Genomic DNA, 24254 nt, shown 5'->3' on the forward strand with positions numbered 1-24254 from the left:
CTTTATTTTCACTTTCTTAGAAAAATCTTTAACCTAACAATAAACAACAGGATATCTCTTTCTGGTAGACAAAGACAATAGGACTTCTTGTCTGTCAGTACATTATCTGGTGAAATTCTTTTATTTTCCTTCTTGCTTTTCTATTCTGCTATATGACCTTTTGATTTATTTCATCATATCACAAAATAGTCCTCTTTGAAAGAAGACTGAAATTACATTAAATATCTTTACCAATATATTTTTTTACATTTTAGACTCTCTATTACTGTTATCATAACATAGCCCCCTCTCCACACCCACGGGGGATTGCTTGCATGACGTTCACATGAGGAAACTCAGGTCCCCTGTATAAAATGGGATATCGCTGGCATATAATCTATGTATATTTTTTTCATATTCTGGTAAAATTCTTAATAACTTCTCCTTCTTTTTAATTTTCTTACAAAAAAGTTAATATATTACCTCAGCTGACTTAGGCCTAGTTCTTGTTAGTAAATAGTTAGCTGTTTACTAATACATACTGATACAACACAATTAGCTGTTTAATAGGACTTAAAAAGTAAAAATGATTTAAAAGAAACCATAACTTTTTATTCATCCTTTATCATTGTATTTACTTAATTAATTTGGGCTTTCTTTGGAAAAACTACTTCGTGTTTCTTTTTCATTGCATCTGCTACCCAGTGAGTCCTGGTGAGCCACGTTCTCTTCAGAAAAGGCAACAGGCAATAATAAGATGGTTTGGGGGAGAAAATGATGAACGTCAAAAGTATGACATTGACTTAGTTATTCCAAAAGCAAATGTTAAATTATCTTCTATACCTGCATTTACTTACCTATAAGTCCTAAAACAATGTAGCCAGTAATGAACAATATGAAAATTATGCAGCACAGAACATCTGTACAACCCCTAAAAACAAAGAAAGAATAAAGAATTAAAAGGTGTCCATGATGAATTCTTGTTTACTGTACAAAATAAAACAATTATGCCATTTCATATCCAATAATTCTGAAAGGTAAATCACATGTATTTCTGCAAGCAAAGACTTTACAGCAATGAAGGGGTCATAATTTCATGACTGAAGAAGCTCCCCAAGAATTCTTAGTATTTATTCTTCTTGGTTTTTATTTGTAAAATGTTTTTAAAGATAATATTATGCCAACATCAAGTAATGATTTTTTTTATCTGAAACTGAAATTTAAACTGGTTGATTTTATGATTTTCCTCTTCATGCCTCCCCAACACATGGTATGTATATAAAACAATCGGCATTTTCCATTCCACCTTGTCTCTTTTTTTTTCCAACATACACATTTAAGGGTACTATTATTAAATAAAGGACTAACTACATAAACATTCTATGGGAAGTAGAGTTGCAACTATTCTTATGACTCAAAACTGTAATTTTCACAGCTATCCTATAAGCTAGATAACGTCAAATTAGGTCTAGAGAAAATTTGGCTCATAGACATTCAGTGATCTGGCATTATCCAGCAGGGATACTAGAGGTTTTCAGCTAAAGTATTTCCTATTTCCAATATTATAGCTTGTTCAGCTTCTAAGTGGTCTGGGACATAAAAGCTATGTCTTGAAAGTGAGAAACAAGACAACAATTCTGTATTTGAAACTTAATGAAGAATCTATTAGTAAAGGAAAAAATCAACCTATTTGACAGGATTAAAAATTGCACATGAGAATTTTCATAGGAAAAACTTGCTCTGCAGGGCAAATGGATATGCTCTCATAATTTAGCACAGGCAGGTTACAAGTTACATACTATTTTTTTAGTGCTGTAGTAGTAATAATAATAAATAACAATGGTATAGTAACAGACACCGTGATATCTTACATTGATAAAGTCCTGTTATATACCTTTATTGCTTTCACTGTAAATTTTCTAAAAATATCATTAGGTTGTTTGCGGTAGTGTAGCGAATTGACTTACCTAAGGTCCAAGAGAGAGGTAGTTACAGTGGCAGGCAAATATCTACATCTCTAATGCCAAACCTTTTTCATTTAGTAGTTATGTTAACATGATTAAAATTTTTGTAAAGGTTCAGATTAGCCATAGCTGAAACTCCACGCACATCCCTCCTATCCCACAATCAGAAATGCACCTTTCATAGAGAAAGGTACTCATGGCCAATGCACATGCAAACTATCATGTGTTTAAATCCAGAGTTTCAACCCAGGAATTTGGGTTGGATTTAAAAATTATAAGAATAATAACAAAATGAGAAGAAAACAGAGCTCTAGTTTTTTTTTTTTTTTTTTTTTTCTTTTTGTGGTTAACAACTGTTAACCACAAAAATCTGCATGGGAATGAAAATGGTATTTCTGGTTCATGTGCGTTCTGACACGTCCTAATCAAGATCAGGTTCCCGTTCTGTCAGAACAGTTGTTAAATAGCTCAATACCTAATAAGAAATGCCTGCAGGTGAGGAACCAAAGATGCGAGAATGAGAGCACTGGAGAGCTTTAATTAGAAGTCTTCAAGTTGTTAAGCCCTTGTGTGTAATCACAACTACCAGGAAGAGGGAGAAAGGGATGAGATCAGATGCACATGCCAATTATATATCTATATGTTTATAGTTGTATATTTACATTATATACAATATATACTGTAATACATATTTACAATGACCTAATTTTACATAGTATTACAATGTTATACATGTGTAATGTTATGTATTAAGCACAGGAAGAAATAAACATACATACTAGGAAGATAAATATAAGAAACTTTGCCAACTTCAGAAGACAGCACAGGGACAGATGCAGAACCCAAAAGGAAGCTGTTAAAAAATCAAACCCGCACTCCCTGGATACTGGCACTGACGAATGGGCCATAGTTGAAGTTATGGTTCCATATGGGTTTTACGCTACTTTTCTATTTTTTTTTTTTTTGGTGCCAAGGACACTCTACAGCACCATGGACTACTGGGTGCCCATACAACTATTCCACAGCAGTAACACCACGGTGGGATAGCATTTCTCAATAATTCACACCTTGAGATGTTTGAGAGTCTATTATGGGACCAGAGAGAATAATGTATTCAAGTCTGTTTTACTTTTCAGGTGCACTGCTTTAGAAAAACAGCGGACCATACCCCATGGCCAGACTGGTTCATTTTATTTTATTTAAACAAAGAAGAATGTTGAGCAAAGTAAAATTATAAATACAAACTTCAAGAGTCTCAAAAATCAGAAAAGTTTTTTTCTAGATAAAACATTTGCATTTCTTATTTTGTTCCTCTAGGGATTAGATTCTCTTTGTTATTTAAAAAAATCTCCTTTTGAAAATAGGTGTGTGTCTGTGTGTGTACATGTTTGTGTGTGTTTATTTACAGGTAATTGCAATTACTGGCCATTTTCTCTATTAATTCATCAGTTTCTCCCCCTTTTCACAGACATATGCCCTCCAGAATGTTGGAACAAAATATAAAAAGTAGCTTAGGCACCATTTTGTGAGTTAAGAACATAGCAGAAACTTAATTCAAGTTTTTAGAACTTGTAGCACCTTATCATTGTTCATTTCCTTTGATTTCAGGGCATCTGTAACAATACTGTATGTTCTGTAGAAATGGGTTATTTTTTAATACCAAGAATTTAATTTGGTTAAATTTTTAAGTCTTTCAAGACAGCTATTGAGGCAACCGAGTGGTACCCAGCACCTGGTTGAAAATCATTCTGAATCATATTCTAGCTAGAGGCTTGTCATTGTTACGCCTCTCCTTGGGTAGATTCATTTTTCCTTTCATAGCAAGCACTAAGAACCATTGCACCAAGCTAAAAATGGGTTGCTGCCCCCTGGGTCCCAGAAAGAAGACAGAAATCAGTTATAGAGAAATATGCCCCCAAACCTCTCCCTCTCCCTCCAAATCAAAGTCTAATTTTTTCAAAATAAGCTGCTCACTCTCTGTTAAAAACTTTATTCAGATTGAACTACCCTGGCATAAAAGTATTTTCAAAGTTAAACTACAAAACTACCACTACTACCTTATATATTTATTTTTCCAAATTACAGTAAGAATAGGAGCACAATTATATATGCATTTGCACATTTCCCTTCCCCTCCTCTCTCTCACCCGCAAACATAGAATGCCTACAGTTACCTCAGTGTAAAATCTTAGGAGCTTCCTTTGACTTTCCCTTTTTTAAGCTTATCTTTTGTATTCAATCGACAAGTTCTTTTGACTCTTTCTCTTTGATGTGTGTTCTATTCATCCCTTCTTTTCTCTTAATACTGCCTGGACTCGGTCCAGATTCTCTTCTCTTCTCTTCAAACTCTTGCCACAGTCTCTCAGCGGGGCTCCAGCGTGCAGTCTCCGACTGATCCAAATCACGCTGCACGTCACAGACACAACTGAATATGGGATGACATCACTTTATTGTTTAAAACGCAGTGTCTCCTCACCACCTATTGAAAAATCTTCACATGTCTTAGCTTTATGTTTAAGAACCTACAGATTCAATCCTACTTATAGTCCCAGGCGACCTTTCGAGCTTTATCTCCCTCTATTCTTCTCAATGTACTTCAACCAACTTGAACTTTTTTATTCATTGAATACACCATGAACTGTCCTATGACCACACTCAGGACCCCCTGGCTCATGGCCCCTTCAGATTCTTCCTCTGGAATGACCCATAAGTTCCAATTTCTTTCTTCTTACGATTTAATTTATCCTTAGAGAAAAGGTAAACAAGGGAGAATGAGAGGGAAAAACATCGATGTGAGAGAGAAACAATGATCAGTTGCCTCTTGCATGCCCAGACCAGGGATGGGGCCTGCAACTCAGGCATATGCCCTGGCTCGGTATCAAACCGGCAACCGTTTGCTCTGTGGGCTGATGCTCAACCAACTGAGCCACGCTGGTCAGGGCCATATGTCCCAATTTTTATGGAACAGGCAGGGTTTATGCCATTGCCCTGGTGTAACCATTAACAATGAGCACTTTTACTCTCAAAAGTGCCCCAGTGTGGATCTCCACCGCATCTACTAAAATCCCATTCTTCATATGGTAGGTAGGATTCCCTTCTTTTTTAGGGTGGATTAATACTCCACTGTATGTATATGTCACATTTTTAAACCCACTTATTTGTCAACAGACATTTAAGTTGCTTCCATAGCTTGGCTATTACAAATAATGCTTTAATGACTGTGGGACTGCAGATACCTGTTTGAGATCTTGACTTCAATTATTTTGCATGCGACTACATGGATAAATCTGGAGGACATTAAGCTAAGGGAAACAAGCCAAGCATAGAAGGACAAATACTGCACGATTCTGCTTATATAAAATAACTAAAATAGTCAAGCTGAAAAAAAATAAAATAAAAGCCATGCTCATAGAAATACAAAGCAGAACAGTAGATGCTAAAGGCTGGGGGAGGAGCAAATAGACAGCTAATGTTCAATAGGTATAAGTTTCAGTTATGCAAGAGGAATAAGTTCTAGGTATCTGTAATACAACATTGTGCCTAAATTTAACAATACAGTATTGAGTGCTTAAAATTTTCTTAAGAGGGTAGGCCTCATGTTAATTGTTCTTACCACAATAAAAAAAATACACACAGCTTGATAAACGTAAGAAAATGTTCAATGTCATTTGTTACATAAATTTAAAATTGTGGGTATCACATAAATGAATGTAAATGTAAAAAAAAAAAGTTTAAAAACCTTAAGAATTTAAAATTTCATCCTTTAAACAAATTCAAATGACACCTCTTATGTTAAGGTTCCAAATAGAAGAGGTTACTCTCATCTCTGTAGACTTACAGAAGTTTGTACATACTTAAGGCAATTATCTTTCATCTATTATAACCGGAAAGCAATTATCTTTTATTTATTTTAACCAGGACTAGCAAGTGGCAAATGACAGCTCATGTGCCAAATCTGGCCTGCTGCTTGTTTTTGTATAGCTTGACAGCTAAAAATGAATTTTACATTTTTAAATGGTTTTAAAAAACAAAAGAATTTTTTTTCATTTTAATTAATTATTTTTTTCAAATACATTTGTCTCTGCCTAGCCCCCACCACCTTCCCTTGCTCCCTCCCTCCCTCCCTCAGCTCTTCCCCTTTGGTTTTGTCCATGAGTCCTTGCTATATGTTCCTTGACTTTCCCCTTCCCTTCCTTTTCCCTGCCCCCGCCTTCCCTCTTGTCTCTGTTGGTTTCTACAAAAGAATATTTTTGACATGTGGATTACACAAAATTCAAATGTCAATGTCCATAAATGAAATCCTTTTAAAATAGCCACACTCATTCATGTATGTATTCATGTGGCTACTTTAGTGCTACAACAGCTGTTTTAAGAAGTTGTAATACAAACCAGCTAGCCACAAAGCCTAAAATATTTACTGTCTGAACCTTTAAAGGAAAAGTTTGCTGGCCTCTTACCTAGATCATATAGTCCTCTACAGCAGCCTTTAGCGCAGAACCTTACATGCTGAAGACATACAGCAATCTAAGTTCCATGAAGGATTAGTAAGCACACCTTAAACTGATAGGCTGATGTATCATAAACAGACCCTGCTGAAATTCATAGTGTTTCAAATTTCAGATTTTGGGGGAAGAATGGTCTTATATGGTGAATGTTTCATCTAGGGAATTCAATTTTTTGGTCAAGGTTAAGCCTGCCATCTGGACATTACTGTCTCAGTAAAATCACCAGAAAAAAAAGAAAAAAAGAAAACCATTAGATTCAATTCAGAGGTAGTAAGAGAGTTTTCTCTATTAAGTGCATGTTTCAGTTCCACATTAGTTCTTATTCTCCAACAATTGTCATTATGCTTCCTTTCCACGGACAGCTTTTTACCTTCATTCAGAAATTGATTCATTTACTGGTTTTCTTTCTTTTTGGCAGATGAAATTCGAATGATATCAACCATCCTGAAAGGTCATTAATATCAAGCATTAGAGCGAGAATGGAAGCCCTAAAAGTCATTATACCCTGACAGATCATCCATTCTGCCTAATGAGTCCGTTTAGGGACTGTCCACTGCTAGTGATTCTAGTTGAACAATCTCCTCTTATTTGAAAGTTCTTGGTGTCACCTGGGTACATCTGTCTATAATACAGAGGCATTCATAATCCACAGTTGAGAAGGATTGCTGCTCTGTGGTTTTCTGCTGGCACCTGCATGATGCTGTTTAGTTCTTCGTTAGAACCTATTGTTCCAGGTTCTTATGGCAAAAGTCTGCTCCGGCATGTAGAATGACTGCTTCAGTTCCCAGAGGCTTTAGGAGAGGGCAATGCACTTTAGGGCCGTCTTCCAATCTTCACCAAAATACACTTGGCAAACTACAGAGCGTGCCTTGAATTGAACAGATTATCTCAGTGGATGCTAATTAGTCAGCAGACTCAAAACATTTTGGGCTACTTGAGGGTAAAGTTCTACTTAAGTTTAAAAAATATTGTAGCTCTATTCCTCCACTCTTGACTAGTAGTGTAAAGAATCTGGTGATTTTGTGACAGGAGCATTCTCTAAGCACTTGTGGTTGAAGGGTTAGAGGGTTAGTTGTATATCTCCTTGTTGTGTCCAGCTTCTCTTCCCCTTCTCAGACACATTCTCTAAAAGATCCCAGACCCTGGCCGGGTAGCTCAGTTGGTTAGAGCATCATCCTGGTATGCCAAGGTTGTGGGTTCAATATTTGGTCAGAGGACATGCAAGAAGCAACCAATCAATGTGTAAATAAGTGAAACAACAAATTGATCTCGCTCTCTCTCTCAAATCAATAAAAAAAAAATACAAGAATTTAACAGTTCTCTATTGTTATGTTTCCACAGATTTAGATTATGCCACATGCCACTCTTGCATCTGTGGAAGCTGAGGTTTTACAAATAAGCAAATTACACTGACTATTTCTACAAGTTTAATAAGAGGTTAAAGATTGTCTTGAAGAATTTCACTGTTCCTAGAATCAGAAACAAATGAGCTTTTTATTATATGACCTTGTATTTCCAAGTGTTCGATCTTAATGCAAGTATTCCAAGTCTCTTTACAAATTTTGAGGATGACTTCAAGGTTATATCTACCTTAGAAGATAATTCTGGCATTCAGCCATTGAGAAAGGAATGTTAGTTTTGTGGAATTATTGATTTTTAGCATATTTTAAACTGTAGCTGAGAAATAAAATGTACCAATTAATTCCATACTTTAAAAAGTAAGGGATGTTAATGTTATTCAGATAGATTAGATCATGTATAATGATATTTGAGTATTATACCTGCTTTATTAAGCTTTTCTGAATAATTGGGCCTTTAAAGCTTCTCTGTCCTCTATGGTTAATTCTTTTCTATCCTATTTGCATTTGCGTTTCCATTGCCTTGAGAAAGTAGTGGTTGTGACTTATATTTTCTATTTATAAAGGGGGAAGATAACCTCATTTTTTTTTTACATAGAGAAGTTTAAATGATGCCTATATAAATGTCTTTTTTATTTAAAATGGGACCAGGTCAAACAAAATTGGTCTTACTATGTTATTTGTCACCTCTGTAAAACTTGCATAATATTTAAGAATCTGTCAGTGGGTAGAAACTACTATGCATATTGCTAGTAAAGTGGGAGCTGGAGCACAGTTATTATCCAAGTTACATCTGCATCACGGACCACAGGAGAGGGGCTAGGAGATCCAGCTTAGAATAGCGTTGGGACATCAGTCCAAAGTTATTGACTAAGTTAGCAGTGTATGCATATCAATTTAGAATGCTCTTTGAACTTCTTGGAATAGATTAGAATTCTTTCTACATAGAAACACAGAGTAGGGGCTAAAAAATATTTGTTGAAACAATGAAGTTCTAAAAATTGTCATGTCTGGGATGGCTATTGAATTTCAGCGATTAAAATTAAAATACTCATGTCTCCTAATAATCACATGATAAAGAGTTAATATCTTTACTAATCAAAGGTATGCATATTAAAGTGAGAAAATTACTATTTGTCACAAAATTTTAATAACAAAAAAGATTGCCAACTTATGATAAGAGGCTTAAAAAGTCACATGTCCTGTGATGTAGTAATTCATTTCTAGTAATTTATACCATGGAAATATGTAGAGATGCAGCAAGAATTTATAAGAATTTAAAACACTACTGTTTATACCAAAAGTTGTAAACAACTTTTAGAATGATAATTATATGAAAACATGTTTATGATATAGTGAGTATAAAATAGGTTATTGAACATATTGTAATATGATCATGTGTTCATAATATAAGTAAATTATTAACAAAAGAATATACAAAAATATTAGTGGTCATTATCTCTGGTATGAGTTCAAAACGTTGTTTTTCTTCTTTTGTTTTTTTTGTTTTTTCAAAACTTCCACAATGGGCACAAATTGCAATTATAATAAAAACAAAAATCTAAGGCAGATTACACTTAACTACAAATAGATTGCTGAGTTATCTCATTATATAATATCTTTCTAATATCCTCAAAATATGTTAATAATTGATCTTCCAGAAATACTCACATCAGAGAAAACATATTTTAAAACAAAAACTATAACAAGAGACAAAGAAGGACCCAGGAATTCCACTTCTGGGTATTTATCTGAAGAAACCCAAGACACTAATTCTAAAAAAGACAGATGCATCCCTGTTTTCATTGCAGCATTATTTACAACAGCCAGGATGTGGAAGCAACTTAAGTGTCCATCACAGATGAATAGATAAAGATGAATAGGTATATATATTACTCAGACATAAAAAATGAAATCTTGCCACCTGCAACAGCATGGATGGACCTGGGGAGCATTATGCTAAGTGAAATAAGTCAAACAGAGAAAGGTGATTAGGAAAATTGAGTGTGGCTTTTGAGCTTCTATAATAGATCAGACAAGAGAAAAGATGACTTGCAATGGATGTTCAGGGAGACAAATTATAGGATACATCACAGCCATTAGTGAGATTTATTTAAACAATCATGAAAAATAACATTTTCCTATTCTAATAATTTCGAGTCAGCCCAAATTGACTATGCCAAAGAATGAGTGTTTTCTCTCTGCAGCTATTATTATTAAACATTAAACATTTTATAAGATTAAAATAGAAAAACTGAATATTGTATATTTTTACAGAATTCAAGGCAAGCTGAGATTCATTTCCCAGAGAAACATATTCCAGAAATAATATAAATAAGGTTAAAGTGGCAAGCTGTTAGACCTTATATCGGAATAATTTTATATTTCATATTCAATCAACTAAATAATTCTTGCCATTATTTTTCACTGGCATAGAGTTTGAAGTTTAAATGCAGCCTTTGTAAATATATACAATTGCAGTTTTCCTAAGCTGAATATTGAAATATAAATCTTTCTTAAGTTAATATAAATCTTTTTAAAATCATTAGATATAAAAAGTATCACGAACTATGCCAGTAAATCTCTTTCATTTCAGCATAAGATACTCAGAATAACATTTTATTTTTATTTTTAAAGATTTTATTTATTTTACCTTTAGACAAAAGAAAAATGAGGTAGAAAGAGAGGGAAAGAAACATTAATGTGTGGTCGCCTCTCACATGCCCCCAGCCAGAGACCGGCCCGCAATCCAGGCATGTGCCCTGACTCGGAATCAAACCAGTGACCCTTTGGTTCCCAGGCTGGTGCTCAATCCACTAAGCCAAGCCAGCCAGGGTCAGAACAACATTTTAATAGTAAATCTGGGAGTCATTAGGCCATCTTATAATTTCATCCAAGAATGGTCCCAGTTATTTTTTAATAACCAAGCACTACAATGTGATATACATAATGAATCTCAGTTCCTACCACTATGCTTTTTCCTACCATTATGAGATGTAAGTTCATGTAGAGCCCATATTTTCTAAGCCTTACCCAGATGTAATTTTCTCCTTCGAAGGATCTCACAAAAATTTATTTTCCATGGTTAGGTGTGTCCTGTTTGCTACTGTGGTAAAGGTAAACTGTGTGTGAGAGAGGGGGAGGAGGAGAGAGAGAGAAAGAGAGAGAGAGAGAGAGAGAGAAAGGATGAAGATGAAGGTAAACCAAATCAAGGTTGAAGGAGATACAAGGCAGAAAAAGAATATAATCCTAATACTCAAATACTCCAATTTCAAAATCAGAAATAGAAAAATGCTCTTAAAAATTAATATTAAAAAATAACAATTTAAATTTGTTAGGAAAGATTTAGATGGAGTGGAGGAAGTTCAGTGTGAGTTAGAGTGTATGAGACACTTTACTCATAAGAGATCGGTTAAAGTTTTGAATTATGGAGAAGACTGGCAGAGAAGAGAGTTTCATTCTAGGCAAAAGGAACTACACGAACAAAGGTGTAAAATTAAATATAGCTAATGGGAAAGAGAGGAGGGATGTTGACTAAAATTCTTATTGGGTAGAAACTATAAAACAGACAAGATTAGCATTGTGGAACCAAAATCTCAACTCATTCTTGTATTTACATAATATTTATTTGGTACCCATTCTATGCCAAGTATTATGGTATATTCTATACAAACAGTGGTGAACCACCCAGATGATAGGCCTACTCTCATGGAGCTTGCAATGTAGTGTGGCAAACAGAAGATAAATAAGTAAAGATAAACAAATACTATGACAGATCATGTGATAACTGGTAGGAAGGAAGGAGATATGATACTATGAAAGAGAATAATAGGACAGGGTACATACTGAAGGGCTCTCTAAAGAGGTGGAGAGTACCTTACAGTTTTGATTCAAATTCATAATATTAAAAATAGAACTACCATATAATCTAGCAATCCCACTTCTGGGTATAAATCTCAAGAAAATGAAATAAGATATTGAAGAGATATCCACCTCCCTTGTTCTTTGCAGCATTATTCACAATAGTGAAGATATGAAAATAACCTAAGGATCTGTCAACAGATAAAATGGAAGATGAATTATGTATATATTATATATATAAAATTCAGCAGTCAGAAAGAAGGAAATCCTGCCATTTATGATAACATGATTAGACCTTGAGGACATTATGCTAAGAGAAATGTTAGATAGAGAAAGACAGGTACTGTGTGATATCATTTACATATGGAATTTCAAAAAGCAAAATTCATGGAACTAAATAGAATGGTGGTGACCAAGGGCTGGTGGTAGGGGTATAGAGAGATGCTGTTCAGTGGGCAGGTGAATAAATCCTGGAGATCTAATGCACAACATAGTGTCATAGCAAACAATACTGTACTATATACTTCAAAGTTTCTAAGAGACTGGATCTTAAGTGTTCTCACCACCAAAAAGAAATGGCAATTATATGATTAGCTAACAATATGGTGGTAATCATTTTGTAATATATGCATATCAAATTAACATGTTCACCTTAAACATATATAACGTTATATGTCAATTGTCTTAATAAAGCTGGGGGGAAAAAGAAAAATAAAGAAGTGGTTCTGAAGGTTGTGTTTCAGGTAAAACAACAAAAAATAAAGGGAAAGATTCTGAGTACAGATGAGACTCGAGTTGTCCTGGGAACTGCCAGATAGTCAGTGTGAACAAAACAGAGGTAAAAAGGGAAGGATGGTACAATGGAATGACTCAGTAGTCCTTAGTTCAGACTTGTCTCTCAGGGAATTCGACAGTTACACTATTTTATACTTTAAAGGACTGGATACTTCAAGACTCACGCTGACATATAGCATCACCTCATTTGGAGGAAATCCTGCCAACTCTGTGCAGTTGATACAAAAGCTATTACTAACAAATCATTTTGCAAATTAGGTAACTCCTAACCACAAATTCAGCTCATTTTCTACTGAAAGTTCTTGAATAGAGGAGTAATATATCAAAAGCAGCATTTTAGTTAGATTTACTTGGCACCGGACGGAGAACAACTTGGGATGAAGTGTGTGATGAGGGCAGAGGGATGAGAACTGGGGAAATGAGGGCTGAACCAGGATGGTGACAAGACCGAAGAGAGTGAAACCAGTGCCAGTTCCGCTTCAGCAGCATCCCCACCCCACCCCACCCCGGGCAAGTCTGTTTTCCTGGATTGCCAGGGTATTGTGAAGATAAATGTCACAGCACAGAGAGAGTTTACAGCTCCACGAAGACACCTCGTGGTCAGGAATGAATGTGAATGAATTTCTCTTGAATGGTTTTAAACATGAAGGGGAAAAAGGACACACACCTCTCATCCGAGCACCAAATCTTATGTTTCTCTTTTCCACAGTCTTCAAAATACTCTGTTCCACTTTTTTATTACATCGACTTGATAAAAATATATTTTCTCTGAGCTTTTAGAGATCAAAGATCCTATTTTTCAGTTTTTTGCTATGAGCATGGTTAGTTGACATCTGTCTTTTCTGAAATGGACATGAAGTGTTGCTTCATTGTTGATTTTCATCCTCAAGGGGCACGTCAAAGGAGAGCAAGCCTTGAATCCTCCTGGAAGTAGGCTGTCCATTATTAACGATATATATGACAAGTCATTGAATTGTGTTGTTTCTAGCTCTTGTCAGCTGCATATAAGTGGGCGAAGACAGGGTAAAGGACACAAAGGGGAAGAGAGAAGTGACAAATGAAAGCAAGACAAAACCAAGAGAGAAATAAGCTGAAAAGAGATTTAAAGAAGAAAACATTGAAAAGAAGAAGTAGGGCTCCTGATGAAAATCAGGTGCATTATGGTAAAAGTTACTAGGGAAAAAGGCAAAAGAGAAGAGATCAGAGAAACAAGACTGAGAAAAATGCAGAGAAAGAACTATTTATGGTTATGGGAAAAGGAAAATAGAGGCCATACATAAGAAAGCTTACTTAAATCTGTTTGGGTTTGGAGAAAAATCTAAAACCAAATACACACATTCAATGATAAAAACAATATTTTGTAAGTTTGTGAAAGGAGATAAGTTAGATGATGGTTATTAAATTAACTTAATTTCTCTACTTGTAGTTTATAGTTTAAGTGATTCTAACAGTTAAGTAACAAAGGCTGTGCACCAGAGCACAGTCTAAGGACATATGATCTCTGTACTTATTGTTCCTTTCCTTAGACATTTATAGTTAATTTCCTTCTAGCACAACTATTACTTGCTAGCTACCGAAAAGCCACTCAGCAGGCCCATGTATCTCTTTCTCTCTGTCTCTCCCATTAATAACACTCTTGGAGAATCTACCCAAGCTTCATGTCCATGTAGCCTGTTCCCAGAGCGGGCACCATCAGGACTACCTTCAATCTAATGCTAACTAATGCTGGGTAACAGGAAACATCCAAGTATCATCTTTCATATTTTAATGCAAAAACTTTATGAGTTCAGTAGAATTTTATTACTGAAAGCTGAAAGATTTGCAGATTTTCCCCTTACTTTATCTTTTAGTTATTGGATAAACGTGCCAACTTGTGGGGAAGAGCAGCCTGCCTTTAGGTTTAATTGACTCTGGGGCTGATATACTGCCTATAGACTTAAGAAGAGTCACGGTGATACATGCTGGGCACAGAAAGGACTTGAGTTTACTTTAATAAATGCAAATATTTGGAAAGGCAACTGGAAACCCTAAGACTCTCTTTTCAATCATCAAATAACTATGAACAATCAGTCAAATAACTATGAGCCACTCCTATCTCTTGATCATCATTTCTGTGGATCTCAATGGTAGCTTTTGAGAATCTTGATCCATTAAATTTGATCTTAAATTTAGACAGAAAATTAATATGATTGCTTCATCTCAGTTTGTGTTCTCTAAGAGCTTTCCTAGAAGAATAGTTTTAATTTTAAGTAGTTAAACTGCAGCTTTTAGTCACTCTTCTCTGCCTCATCATGCTGTAAGCAGAGGTGAAGATAATCAAAATATAGTGTCTTCTCGGTCCAGGCTTTCTCTTTGAGATTAAAGATTATCTTGAGAATCACAGTCTAGGAATTTAGGTTCTATCCCCAGTTAACACCTGGTAAATCTCTTAATATCACTTTACCTTTGGTTTACAGCACAAAGTTATTATTTGTATCCCAAACACAGAGTTGAGGGATGGGAGATGAATTAGGCAACATCTGTAAAGCAGGTGGGAATCCCCATAGAAAAGAGTGAGTTAGAAGTATGTGTCTCTGAATGTGTGCTTAGAAAAGCGCAGAAGAAACAGAAAACTGGAACTCTGGCATAGAATGAACTATAAATTATTACCATTATTAAATATGCACCCATACACAGAAACTTAAATAAAAAGCATTAGGGCTGGAAAGAGTCTGTAGTGTGAAACATCATTTTTCTAACATCTGAAGTCTGCAATCTCCCAATGATATTTAATATTGGTTCTCATTTTACTAGGCAGAACACTCAAAAAATGATTACTTTCAATATAACCTCAAACACGAATTTCCCAGGAAACCATAATTATTGACCCTTCTCATCCTTGAAATTCTCCATCTGGTTTTCCAGAAAAATTTGGTCATATACACATCTCTTTCATCTCTTCTGCTTCTTCTCAGTCTTCTTTACGGACTGTTCTTTTTCTGTCTGCATCTTAATGTTAGCATAATATCAGGGTTCTCTTCCAACTCACCTCATCTTCCAGCTCTACCTGCTAATCTGAGGTGATCTCATCTATATCATGGTTCCACAGCTTCATTCATTAACAGCCTAACCTTTTGCTTCAATGTCAGCACCTTATTCTTAAACTCAAATGTGCAAAATTAAATTCACTATCTATTTCTCCCAGAAGTCCAAAAATTTATCCTCTTTCCCTTGTCTCTTTCTCCCTACCACCTACTCTCTTACCCAACCTAAAAATTCTGTCATGCTTGACTCCTCACTTGTCCTTCACATCCAGTTGATTGTTTCCTACTAACTCTCCATCCTGAAGTGTTCTTTCTCTTTCTCTCCAATCTCACTGCTACTGACTAGGTTGGAGCTTCATCAATCTCCTATCTGGACCGATACCACAGCCTCCAAAGAGCCTTTTGTTCTTTCTGACAAATCATCCACACTTTATAAAATACATATCTTGACGTATAAAGTCATTGGTCAAAACTTTTACAATTCTCAATTGCTTACAAAATAAAACCCGAACTTCTTAGTCTGGCTCTTACTAAGCTGCTCAAAATTACTTTCTGTCTTCTATCCATGTTTACAAAAAACCTATACTCTGTTAAACCTTCATGGCTTTGTATTCAGGGGAACCATATGAAGTTGCTCATATTTAACTGGTTTTGACCTTCAACATGGACATATCATATGGCTCAAGTAATGATGCTTTTCTGTTCACCTCAAATGCCTTTCTCCCCTTGCTACCAGTCAAAATATCAAAACCCAGTTTAAATGTAATCCCTTCCATGAGGCAGTCACTGGTCACACTCAGTTAAAGAACAGGTCCCACCTCTGTGCCCTTAATATGTTGTCATACTTCTGCCACAGCACTGTTTTCATTATTTCTACATACTTGTCTCCGCCACTAGAATAGGAGAAACTTGAGGAAAAAACCTGGGACTTAATTATCTTTATAAAATTACTTCTACTACCATGTTTACTTAAGAGTTAATAAGTATTTGTTGAATGAGTGAGTGGACTTCCTTCTGCACTTTAAAAACAAAGGAGCTGGTAAATTTTTTTGGCTAAAAAGAGGAGTAGGATGAATACCCTGATTTAGCGTACTGTAGAATGCCCCTTTCCTCTTTTTGGGTCACCTTCCCTTTTCTGTTTCTTATTGGATAATGTATTTGTTTTTACTAGATAGATTCAATGTGCCTATGAAAGAAATGATTATATACTACCAGAGTACCTCATCACATTGAGCCCTGTTAGGTATATATAACCCTGTTATGTGTATATAACATCTATAAAAGTAGATATATGAGGTTCAGACAGCAAAACTCCAGGAGGCAACAAGCAGACATAGGCAGCAGTCCTAGGTAAATGATTCCTAAGCAATCTTAAGACTGTTTCTGGTAACATTCAAACCAAAATTATTTTCTACCCACAAAAAGCCATGGAGATCAATGAAACCCTCCTTAAAAATGTTTGAGGACAATCACAGACATTGTGAAATGTACAGGAGACATTTCATAGCAGACATTTTTGCAGAGCCTACTTCTTTTGAAGGAAGTGGCACCTCCTGCATTTCACAAATGTGTAGAATTAGTGATTCGACAAAGAAAATCTCAAGAGCAATAGGAATAGAAGAGGTAAAGTCCAGGTTTCACATAAATCTAGAATATCAGGTCTTCTCAGGTAGAACTTAGAATATTACATCAAAATATGACTTTAGACTGAGAGACTGTGAATAAATGTTTTATTTATTCTCTGATAACGAAAAGGTGGTTACTCAGCTTGAACAGGTGCAGGTACAGACAGGATGGAAAGGACAAAAGCAGATCCATGGGAAACCCAGGAAGGACACAGCAACATTTAGGCTTAGAAAGGACTGCATCCAGAAGTAGGACAGAGGCCTTTTCCCAGCCAGGTTTCCCTCATATTAGTGAAAAAGAATTGGAAATTAATACCAGAATCATAGGGCTCTACATGTAAGTGGTTGCTGAAATTGATAAGATTTAGCCAGAAAACTGTACATAGCAAATTCCTTAGTTGGGGTCAGTAACTTATTCTCAGTGTTCCTATGGTTGTCATAAAACCCTTTATACACAATTGAAAATAGATTCTTAAACAAGGGGGATGTACACATTATTTACAAACACTATGCTGATGGGTAGAGTAAGCCCTCAGGTGTCTTAATCAACTCAGGTGCTACAACAAAATATCACAGGCAAGGCGTCTTAAGCAATCAACAATTATTTCTCATAGTTTTGGCAGCTGGGAAGTCTGAGATCATGGTGCCAGCATTGTCTGGCTCTGGAGAAAGCTTTCTTCTGACAAGCAGACAGCTGCCTTCTTGCTGTATCCTCACAACCCAGAGACAGGAAAGAAAGAGCTGGCTTCTAGACACATTTTTAAAGGCACTAATCCCATCATGAGGAACTTACCCTCATGGCTTCCTCTGAAACTTATTACCTGCAAAAGCGCCACCTCAAATACCACTGAGGGGGCAGGGCTTCAATATACACATTTTGAGGGACATAAACATTCAGTCCATAACATCAGTTCAAGAGTGTTTCTCATAATGTGGTGCCAGAATAGAGCCTAGTCCAGTTTGGAACCTATTCCAACTACGTTGTGCCAGTTTTATATATTAAAACCTCCTTCTAAAATATAGTTGAAAGAGGCCATTTAAATCTGCAATATAAACTAAAAATAAAATACATGTTTAAGTGTTTGAATTTTGAGAGTATATATTTAATTTTAAGCAAGATAATTTGGTTGGTTTTATCCGAAAGCACAGGTCAACATGTCATTTTAAAATGGAGCTCCATTACATGCATATGTAAGTTTTATATAGTGACATGAGGCTTCATGTCCTTGACTATCAGAATTAATGAAATCCTGGAAGAGACAAAGCAATGCCAGATACCAATGCCAGGTTAACCCACATTGTCCTCTGGCTTTCGATGCAGAAGCATCACCCTTGGCTAGCTCTTGAATATTTCACTCTAAGCTTCATTTTTGGCCCAGAGCTTTTGGCCCGCATCAGTCTTTGTGGCTCCCCTGTTGCACAGGCTCCTTGGTATTCTTGGCAGCTGCCTCCTATGGATAGGTGAGCGCTAGAATACAGTGAAGGGCAAAAGCCTGCTTCCTGTTCTGCAGTGCCAGTATTCAAAGTTAATCTAGCCTTCTTCATTCCAAATATGCAGTCCAAGTCTCACTGCCCAACTCACATCTCCCCACGCCACATTTTTAAGGCCTTTCTGGATCTGTAAATCTGCAAATCTTTACAGATGTGTGCTTAGTTGACAAAAGCACATCAAGACTATCAAATAAGAAGGCCCCCACAAAAATCTAGCCAAGCTGACATTTAGATGCTAGGCTGGTAAACAGTACATTATGTTGATTTTTACAAAATTTAACTCCATATGATTCTGTAGAGACTTCCGTCTGCCTTGGGATACATTAATATTTGTACAAAAGAGAAATGTAATCTTTCTTTTCTCTCCCTACCCCCAATCCCTGGACAAACACATGCTCTCTGAATATGAATTGCTGATAGGAAATAGCATTTTTTCCAGATGCCATATCAACTCAGATGATAGAAAAAATTATATATATAATCCCAAACTGACAGGTTCCTGGAAAATGTAATGAAGCTTTCTTAGTCCGATTTTATTTGTAGCATGGATCTCAATAGTACTTCTCAACCCATTCCTCAGAGGTGATATTAAAATGTGAAGAAAATTCTTAGCTTTATTAAAATATTTTTATTATAGATGTATTTAAATCATTATCAATTCTTCTAAAACAGTTAAGGAAAAGGCTCGTAGGTCCAAGACTCAAGATCTATCCTTAATTCGCCTGAATTTTATTCTGTAGACTCCAAAAGAGGTAAACCTACAAGTGCATTCCTTCCTCCCTCTCACCATCCTTCTGGTGAGGAGAGACTAAGGTGTGGGTATTTAACTCTAACAATGGGTTCAGTTTGGCTCTCTCGGATTATGCATGTCTTAACTTTCTGATATTATCATGGATTACAGGGAACAGAAGGTAAAATGATTACGTATTAAAGAAAGCTTCCAAAAAACAACAGATAAAATAATAATGTATCATAGAAAAGGAAATATGTTTTCAGTAAAGAAAACAGATAATAAAATAAATTGCTTAAATGCAGAAAACACTTTAAAGTTTCTGATGTCATCTTCCTAGTAAGTTTGTTAAAAGTGTGCCTTTTGCATCTGATTTGGAAAACTTATTCTCTTCTGTTCCCCAAATCCCCTCTTCTGTACCATTTTTTCTCTGATCCCTTTCAAAGGTTTTAGACTCTTCTACCCAAAAAAAGAGATATTACTTATGAACAGAAGAAGAAAGTTAATTATTTGTCATTTAAGTATTCTGGAAACTCAAAAATGTGTGGCATCTAAATCTCAAGCAGACTGGAGTTGCAGAGATGTTTACATTTATATTCAGTAAAGCTACCTACCAACAGCAGCAAAGACAAATAGATGTTTGAAAACATAATAGAGAACGCTACCAAGCTATATCTGATGAGGAAAAAAATCCATAAGAGCAATCAAAGGAATTCATAGAAAGAAAAATAACAATAAACAACAAGGGAATTCTTCATGCAAAACCTAGAAATGATATTTTAAAAGCATGATTTTATAATTTATTTGCCCTGTAGCAAATATCAATATTATGTGAGAAGTCTTTGGAGACAGAATACAATATCATATTAATTTGTATGGAAAGAAATATCCACATTTTGTGCTCTAAAATACTAAACCAAAGAAAAAGCCAAAAATATATATTTTTCTCATTTACGTCAAAGGCATTCAAATCTATTCTATGTGCCTAAAAACATAAGTCTATGTTTAAGTTATAGCCCAAGGACTGACTATTAATAGTTGCCACCTTTCCCAAATGGGAACAACATTTTGAATAAGTTGATATTCATTAAATACTATGGATCATTTCAATGTATGTGTGCCCTCCTAACTGCTAAGTATTAGAGAAGAAGTATGTGACCTAAATAATGGTTTTGGGTAGGGAACCTTGTATTTAAGGGCCTCTTTCGGTCCAATTACTAGCAAGCTTTTCACAAGCATTCAAATATTTAATTCACAAATCCCTCAGGAGCCTTCTGGCATACGGTTGGGGCAGTACAGATAAGCTAGTGGTATATGGCTGTGTTTCAGAACATCAGGCTGGGCTTCTAAGTGAGTAGTCTTAGTTATCATTCTTCAATTGATATAAGAAGGCAAAAATATATATAAGCCCATTTACCATAAATATATAGGATAAAAGGCGAATTAGAATTTAACATCATATTATAATAAGATGTTTATTTTTACCTTTATGGCATGAGAGAAAGTATGTCTCAGAAAGGTCACTTGCTTTTATTTATTGACATTTTGCCCCTAGTCAATACATGTTCCATTCTTAATAAGTTTATTTTTTCCATTTCATCATCTTGAAAACTAACAAATCCTATCTTTCTACAAATACTAATTTGATAATTGGATTACCCAAAATGAAAACGTTAGAGAGAAACAGTACTATATAACTAATACTATAGCGCCAAATGTATGATAATTTTCTGTCTTCCCAGTGAGCAGATTTAAAAAACTAGGGGAATTCACTAAAAATATAATAAAGTAGATAAAATAATCAGAGATGCACTTTTAGTATTTCACTTACAGGTTTATTTACACATACATTTGTAAAGTCATACATTATATAAATATAGATGATACATTAATTTGGTATTAGTGACTATTTCCTTTCAAATTTTACCAAAAAAATATTTGTTTCATCTTTAAACACCCATGCCTTTGTCATCACTGGATTTCTTACCTGGTCTGGTTGTCTAGTCCACATCACCTTTACTTCTAAGTTGTGTGAAATACATACATTGTATTGATGATGTTTCCACAGGAAAGTTATTTCAAATTTCCCATTTGTGATCACAATATAACCACTTGCTGTAATACTTTTTAAATTGATCTTTAAAAGGTTGTTGGGTTTTTTTTTTACAGTAATGTCCAATATCTCGTACAGCCAAGGGAAACAAATTTGTGTTACTCGTCTCCTCTCTTGTTCTAATCACAGTTCATCAGGTAGTCTCTATAACAATCCCAAATCAGCACAGTGATTGTTACTTGCTGATGTGTCTTCCCCAGATAGTACTTCATTCTTCTAAGTGAAGGAATTGAGACAGTACTCAGTAATTAGGAGATATTCTTAGTACTCCAAAAGTATTCAGCACCAGGAAAAAATAGAAGCCTGGGCTATTTTTAAGACAAATCTTGATTTAGAACCATCTTCTTAGTCTGATTAACCACTTTTATGAAGCATGATATGTTGAGGCCATGAGATTCCCTCTGAAGTGCATTGTAATTGCTGCTGAGGAAAGGCTTCCCCTACTGGACAATGTGGAAACTCAGTTACACGGAGTTTCAGTTTTCTTCATAGTTTCTTAGAACAACAGTATTTTTTAACTCTTAATAAAGTCTTGATCTGCATATCCTGTTTTAATCAGGGCTCTGTCTATGAGATTTTGAAGACCAAAGATACTCAGAGAGGCTAAGACTTTGAGGCCAGAGCCCTGCCACTCTTTCTATAATACCATCTTTGCCACTAATGAGTTGTGTGCCCTTGGAATAGTGACTTGTTGTCAGCAAGTCTAAGCTCCAAATCCATAAATGGCAGTTAGAAATAAATACTTTGTAGAGTTGTACTGAGATTAAACTGTCCCAAAGATCAAATACCTGATACATACCCTTTGCAAAGAACTAGAACCATATATTTGATTTGAGTCATAAGAGATTTCAACAAATTTATTGTGCCTATGGCAATAAATATGGCAAGTACATATGCCAGGCAATGTACTTGGTATTAAAGATATGACAGGGAACAGGACAGACCCATCGCCCACTCTTGTAGTGCTTATAGTTTAGAGAGAAGACTTAGTCAAATATTAAAAATAAACATGTATATTTTTATATAGGTGACAGTCTAGGCTCTTGACCCCACCCACCCAGGGGTTATCTTCAGCATTTTAGTCACATCTATCAAAATGGATCCAACTGTACAATAGTGTTGAGCAATAGATGTTTGCCTAAGATATCGTGGGGAGGCAGAGAAAGGGACACATACTGTACAAGACAGGCCAGAAACACAAGAAGATTCTCTAATGTACATTGTGGTTCTGATCCAAAAGTTCTTCCGCATTCCCAGCCAGTCTCAACTCTTGATCCTCTGCCTCTATCTGTGGCTTAGACGTGGTTTTCCTCTCACCCCCAGCGTGCTTCCCCACTCATCAAAAAGAAAAACAAATACAATGGATCTATGAAATTAAAAGTGACAGATTTACTGACAAATGGTTTCAGAGGAATACAGAAGAAAGAACTCTAGACTCATAACCTGGAGAAATGGATTCAAACCTCAGCTTTGTCATCGAATTATCAGGTGATCTCGGTTAAGCTTTCCCACCTCTCCAGGCCCCTGTTAACCACCCCAGAAGAGAATGTTGAGCCAAATAAACTCTACTGGGTTTTTTTATTCAAAGTAAATGGATAATTATATGCTTCTGTTTCAATAAAAGCACTAAATGATACTAAAACTTTTCAATTGTATAGTTAAATGTTGGGAAATGCCCCACCTGGTTTCAAGGACTGTAGCCTTGCTGACAGGCAAGAGGGCCCCAAGGCTGGAAATAATCAAGGAAGCCTTGGAAAAACAGGCAACTGAGGAGACGAAACCTGTTCCCCTGGCAGGGGCACAGCCCCTGCCTCCCTCCTGTCACCCTGCTTGGCCCTGTGATGGTTGGTTGTTGATGACAGGTAAGTTCTCTCGTGAGGAGAGATGACCTAAGACAGACATCGGCCGGTATGGGCAGCGGGAGAAGGACTTGGGGGGACAGGGAGAAAGGGCAAAAAGGCCCGCTCCCCTCAGCTCAGCTTGGACAAGGCCAGAGTCCTCATTCTATCTGAAAGAAGCCTCCTTATCTCTTGGTGGCTCTGCCCCGCCTGTCTGGCTCAGGCTTGAAACAATACTAAAGGAAGGTACAGCCCTAAACTGGATCTGGCCTAGAAGAAATTTCCTCTAAACATGCTTTGTTCTTCCCTCAAAAGCATGATAACCAACTCTTACTGGGAAGGAGATTTACATTATTCATAGACTCTGACCTGAGGCAAATCTCTTGTGTTGCTCCAATTGTTATCCATGATCTCTATTTGTTTTCTGTAAACATAGCCTTTTGACATTGATTGATGAGCTTTGCATCATCAATGCCCCTGTGCACAAAGTTCTCAATAAAAGCCTTTGGACACAGGGGTTCAGAGCCTTCTCTCACCTACAGGGAAGAGCCGTGTCCGCTCTCCTGGCAAACAGAGAAGTGTCTGCGACAACTCATGTTTATTCCCCTCCATCCGTGACACCCCCGGGGCGGGCTCTGTGGGATTCAGAGCCCCGCTCCCTCCTCAGCTGGCTCCAGACAGCAACCCTCAGATACAGGAGCCCCGCGCTCTACTGCAGCGCTCCCCCCAATGCATCGCTCCCTATGACAGTTAAATGGAAGGGATAATTAGATACAGTTAGATAATTCTTCCTACTCCTATTCCTGCTCCCTTAGGTTTGGCTCATAGTTCAGTTGCTTAACATACTAATATCTATGTTTATCTGTAAGGTTTAGTCTTTCTACAAAATCAGCTGATCTTACTTTAAGTAAAAAAAATGGCTATTGAATGTGTTCAGCAAGTTAATATTTAAAAGTAATAATAATAAAATGCC

General features: G+C 36.1%; 1 protein-coding gene across 1 annotated transcript in view; it reads right to left on the reverse strand.

Annotated features, from left to right (window-relative positions):
* Positions 1-24254, reverse strand: part of SLC44A5 (solute carrier family 44 member 5) — a 309363-nt gene that overhangs the window by 77626 nt on the left and 207483 nt on the right. Inside the window, exon 3 of the mRNA XM_054566860.1 lies at positions 837-910. Within this exon, the coding sequence (XP_054422835.1) occupies positions 837-910 (74 nt within the window). The remainder of the gene's footprint in view (positions 1-836; positions 911-24254) is intronic.

The sequence above is a fragment of the Pteronotus mesoamericanus genome, unplaced genomic scaffold (genome assembly GCF_021234165.1).
Source record: "Pteronotus mesoamericanus isolate MK-2021 breed Mesoamerican mustached bat unplaced genomic scaffold, CSHL_Meso_final contig_181, whole genome shotgun sequence".
In the NCBI taxonomy this organism is placed as follows: domain Eukaryota; kingdom Metazoa; phylum Chordata; class Mammalia; order Chiroptera; family Mormoopidae; genus Pteronotus; species Pteronotus mesoamericanus.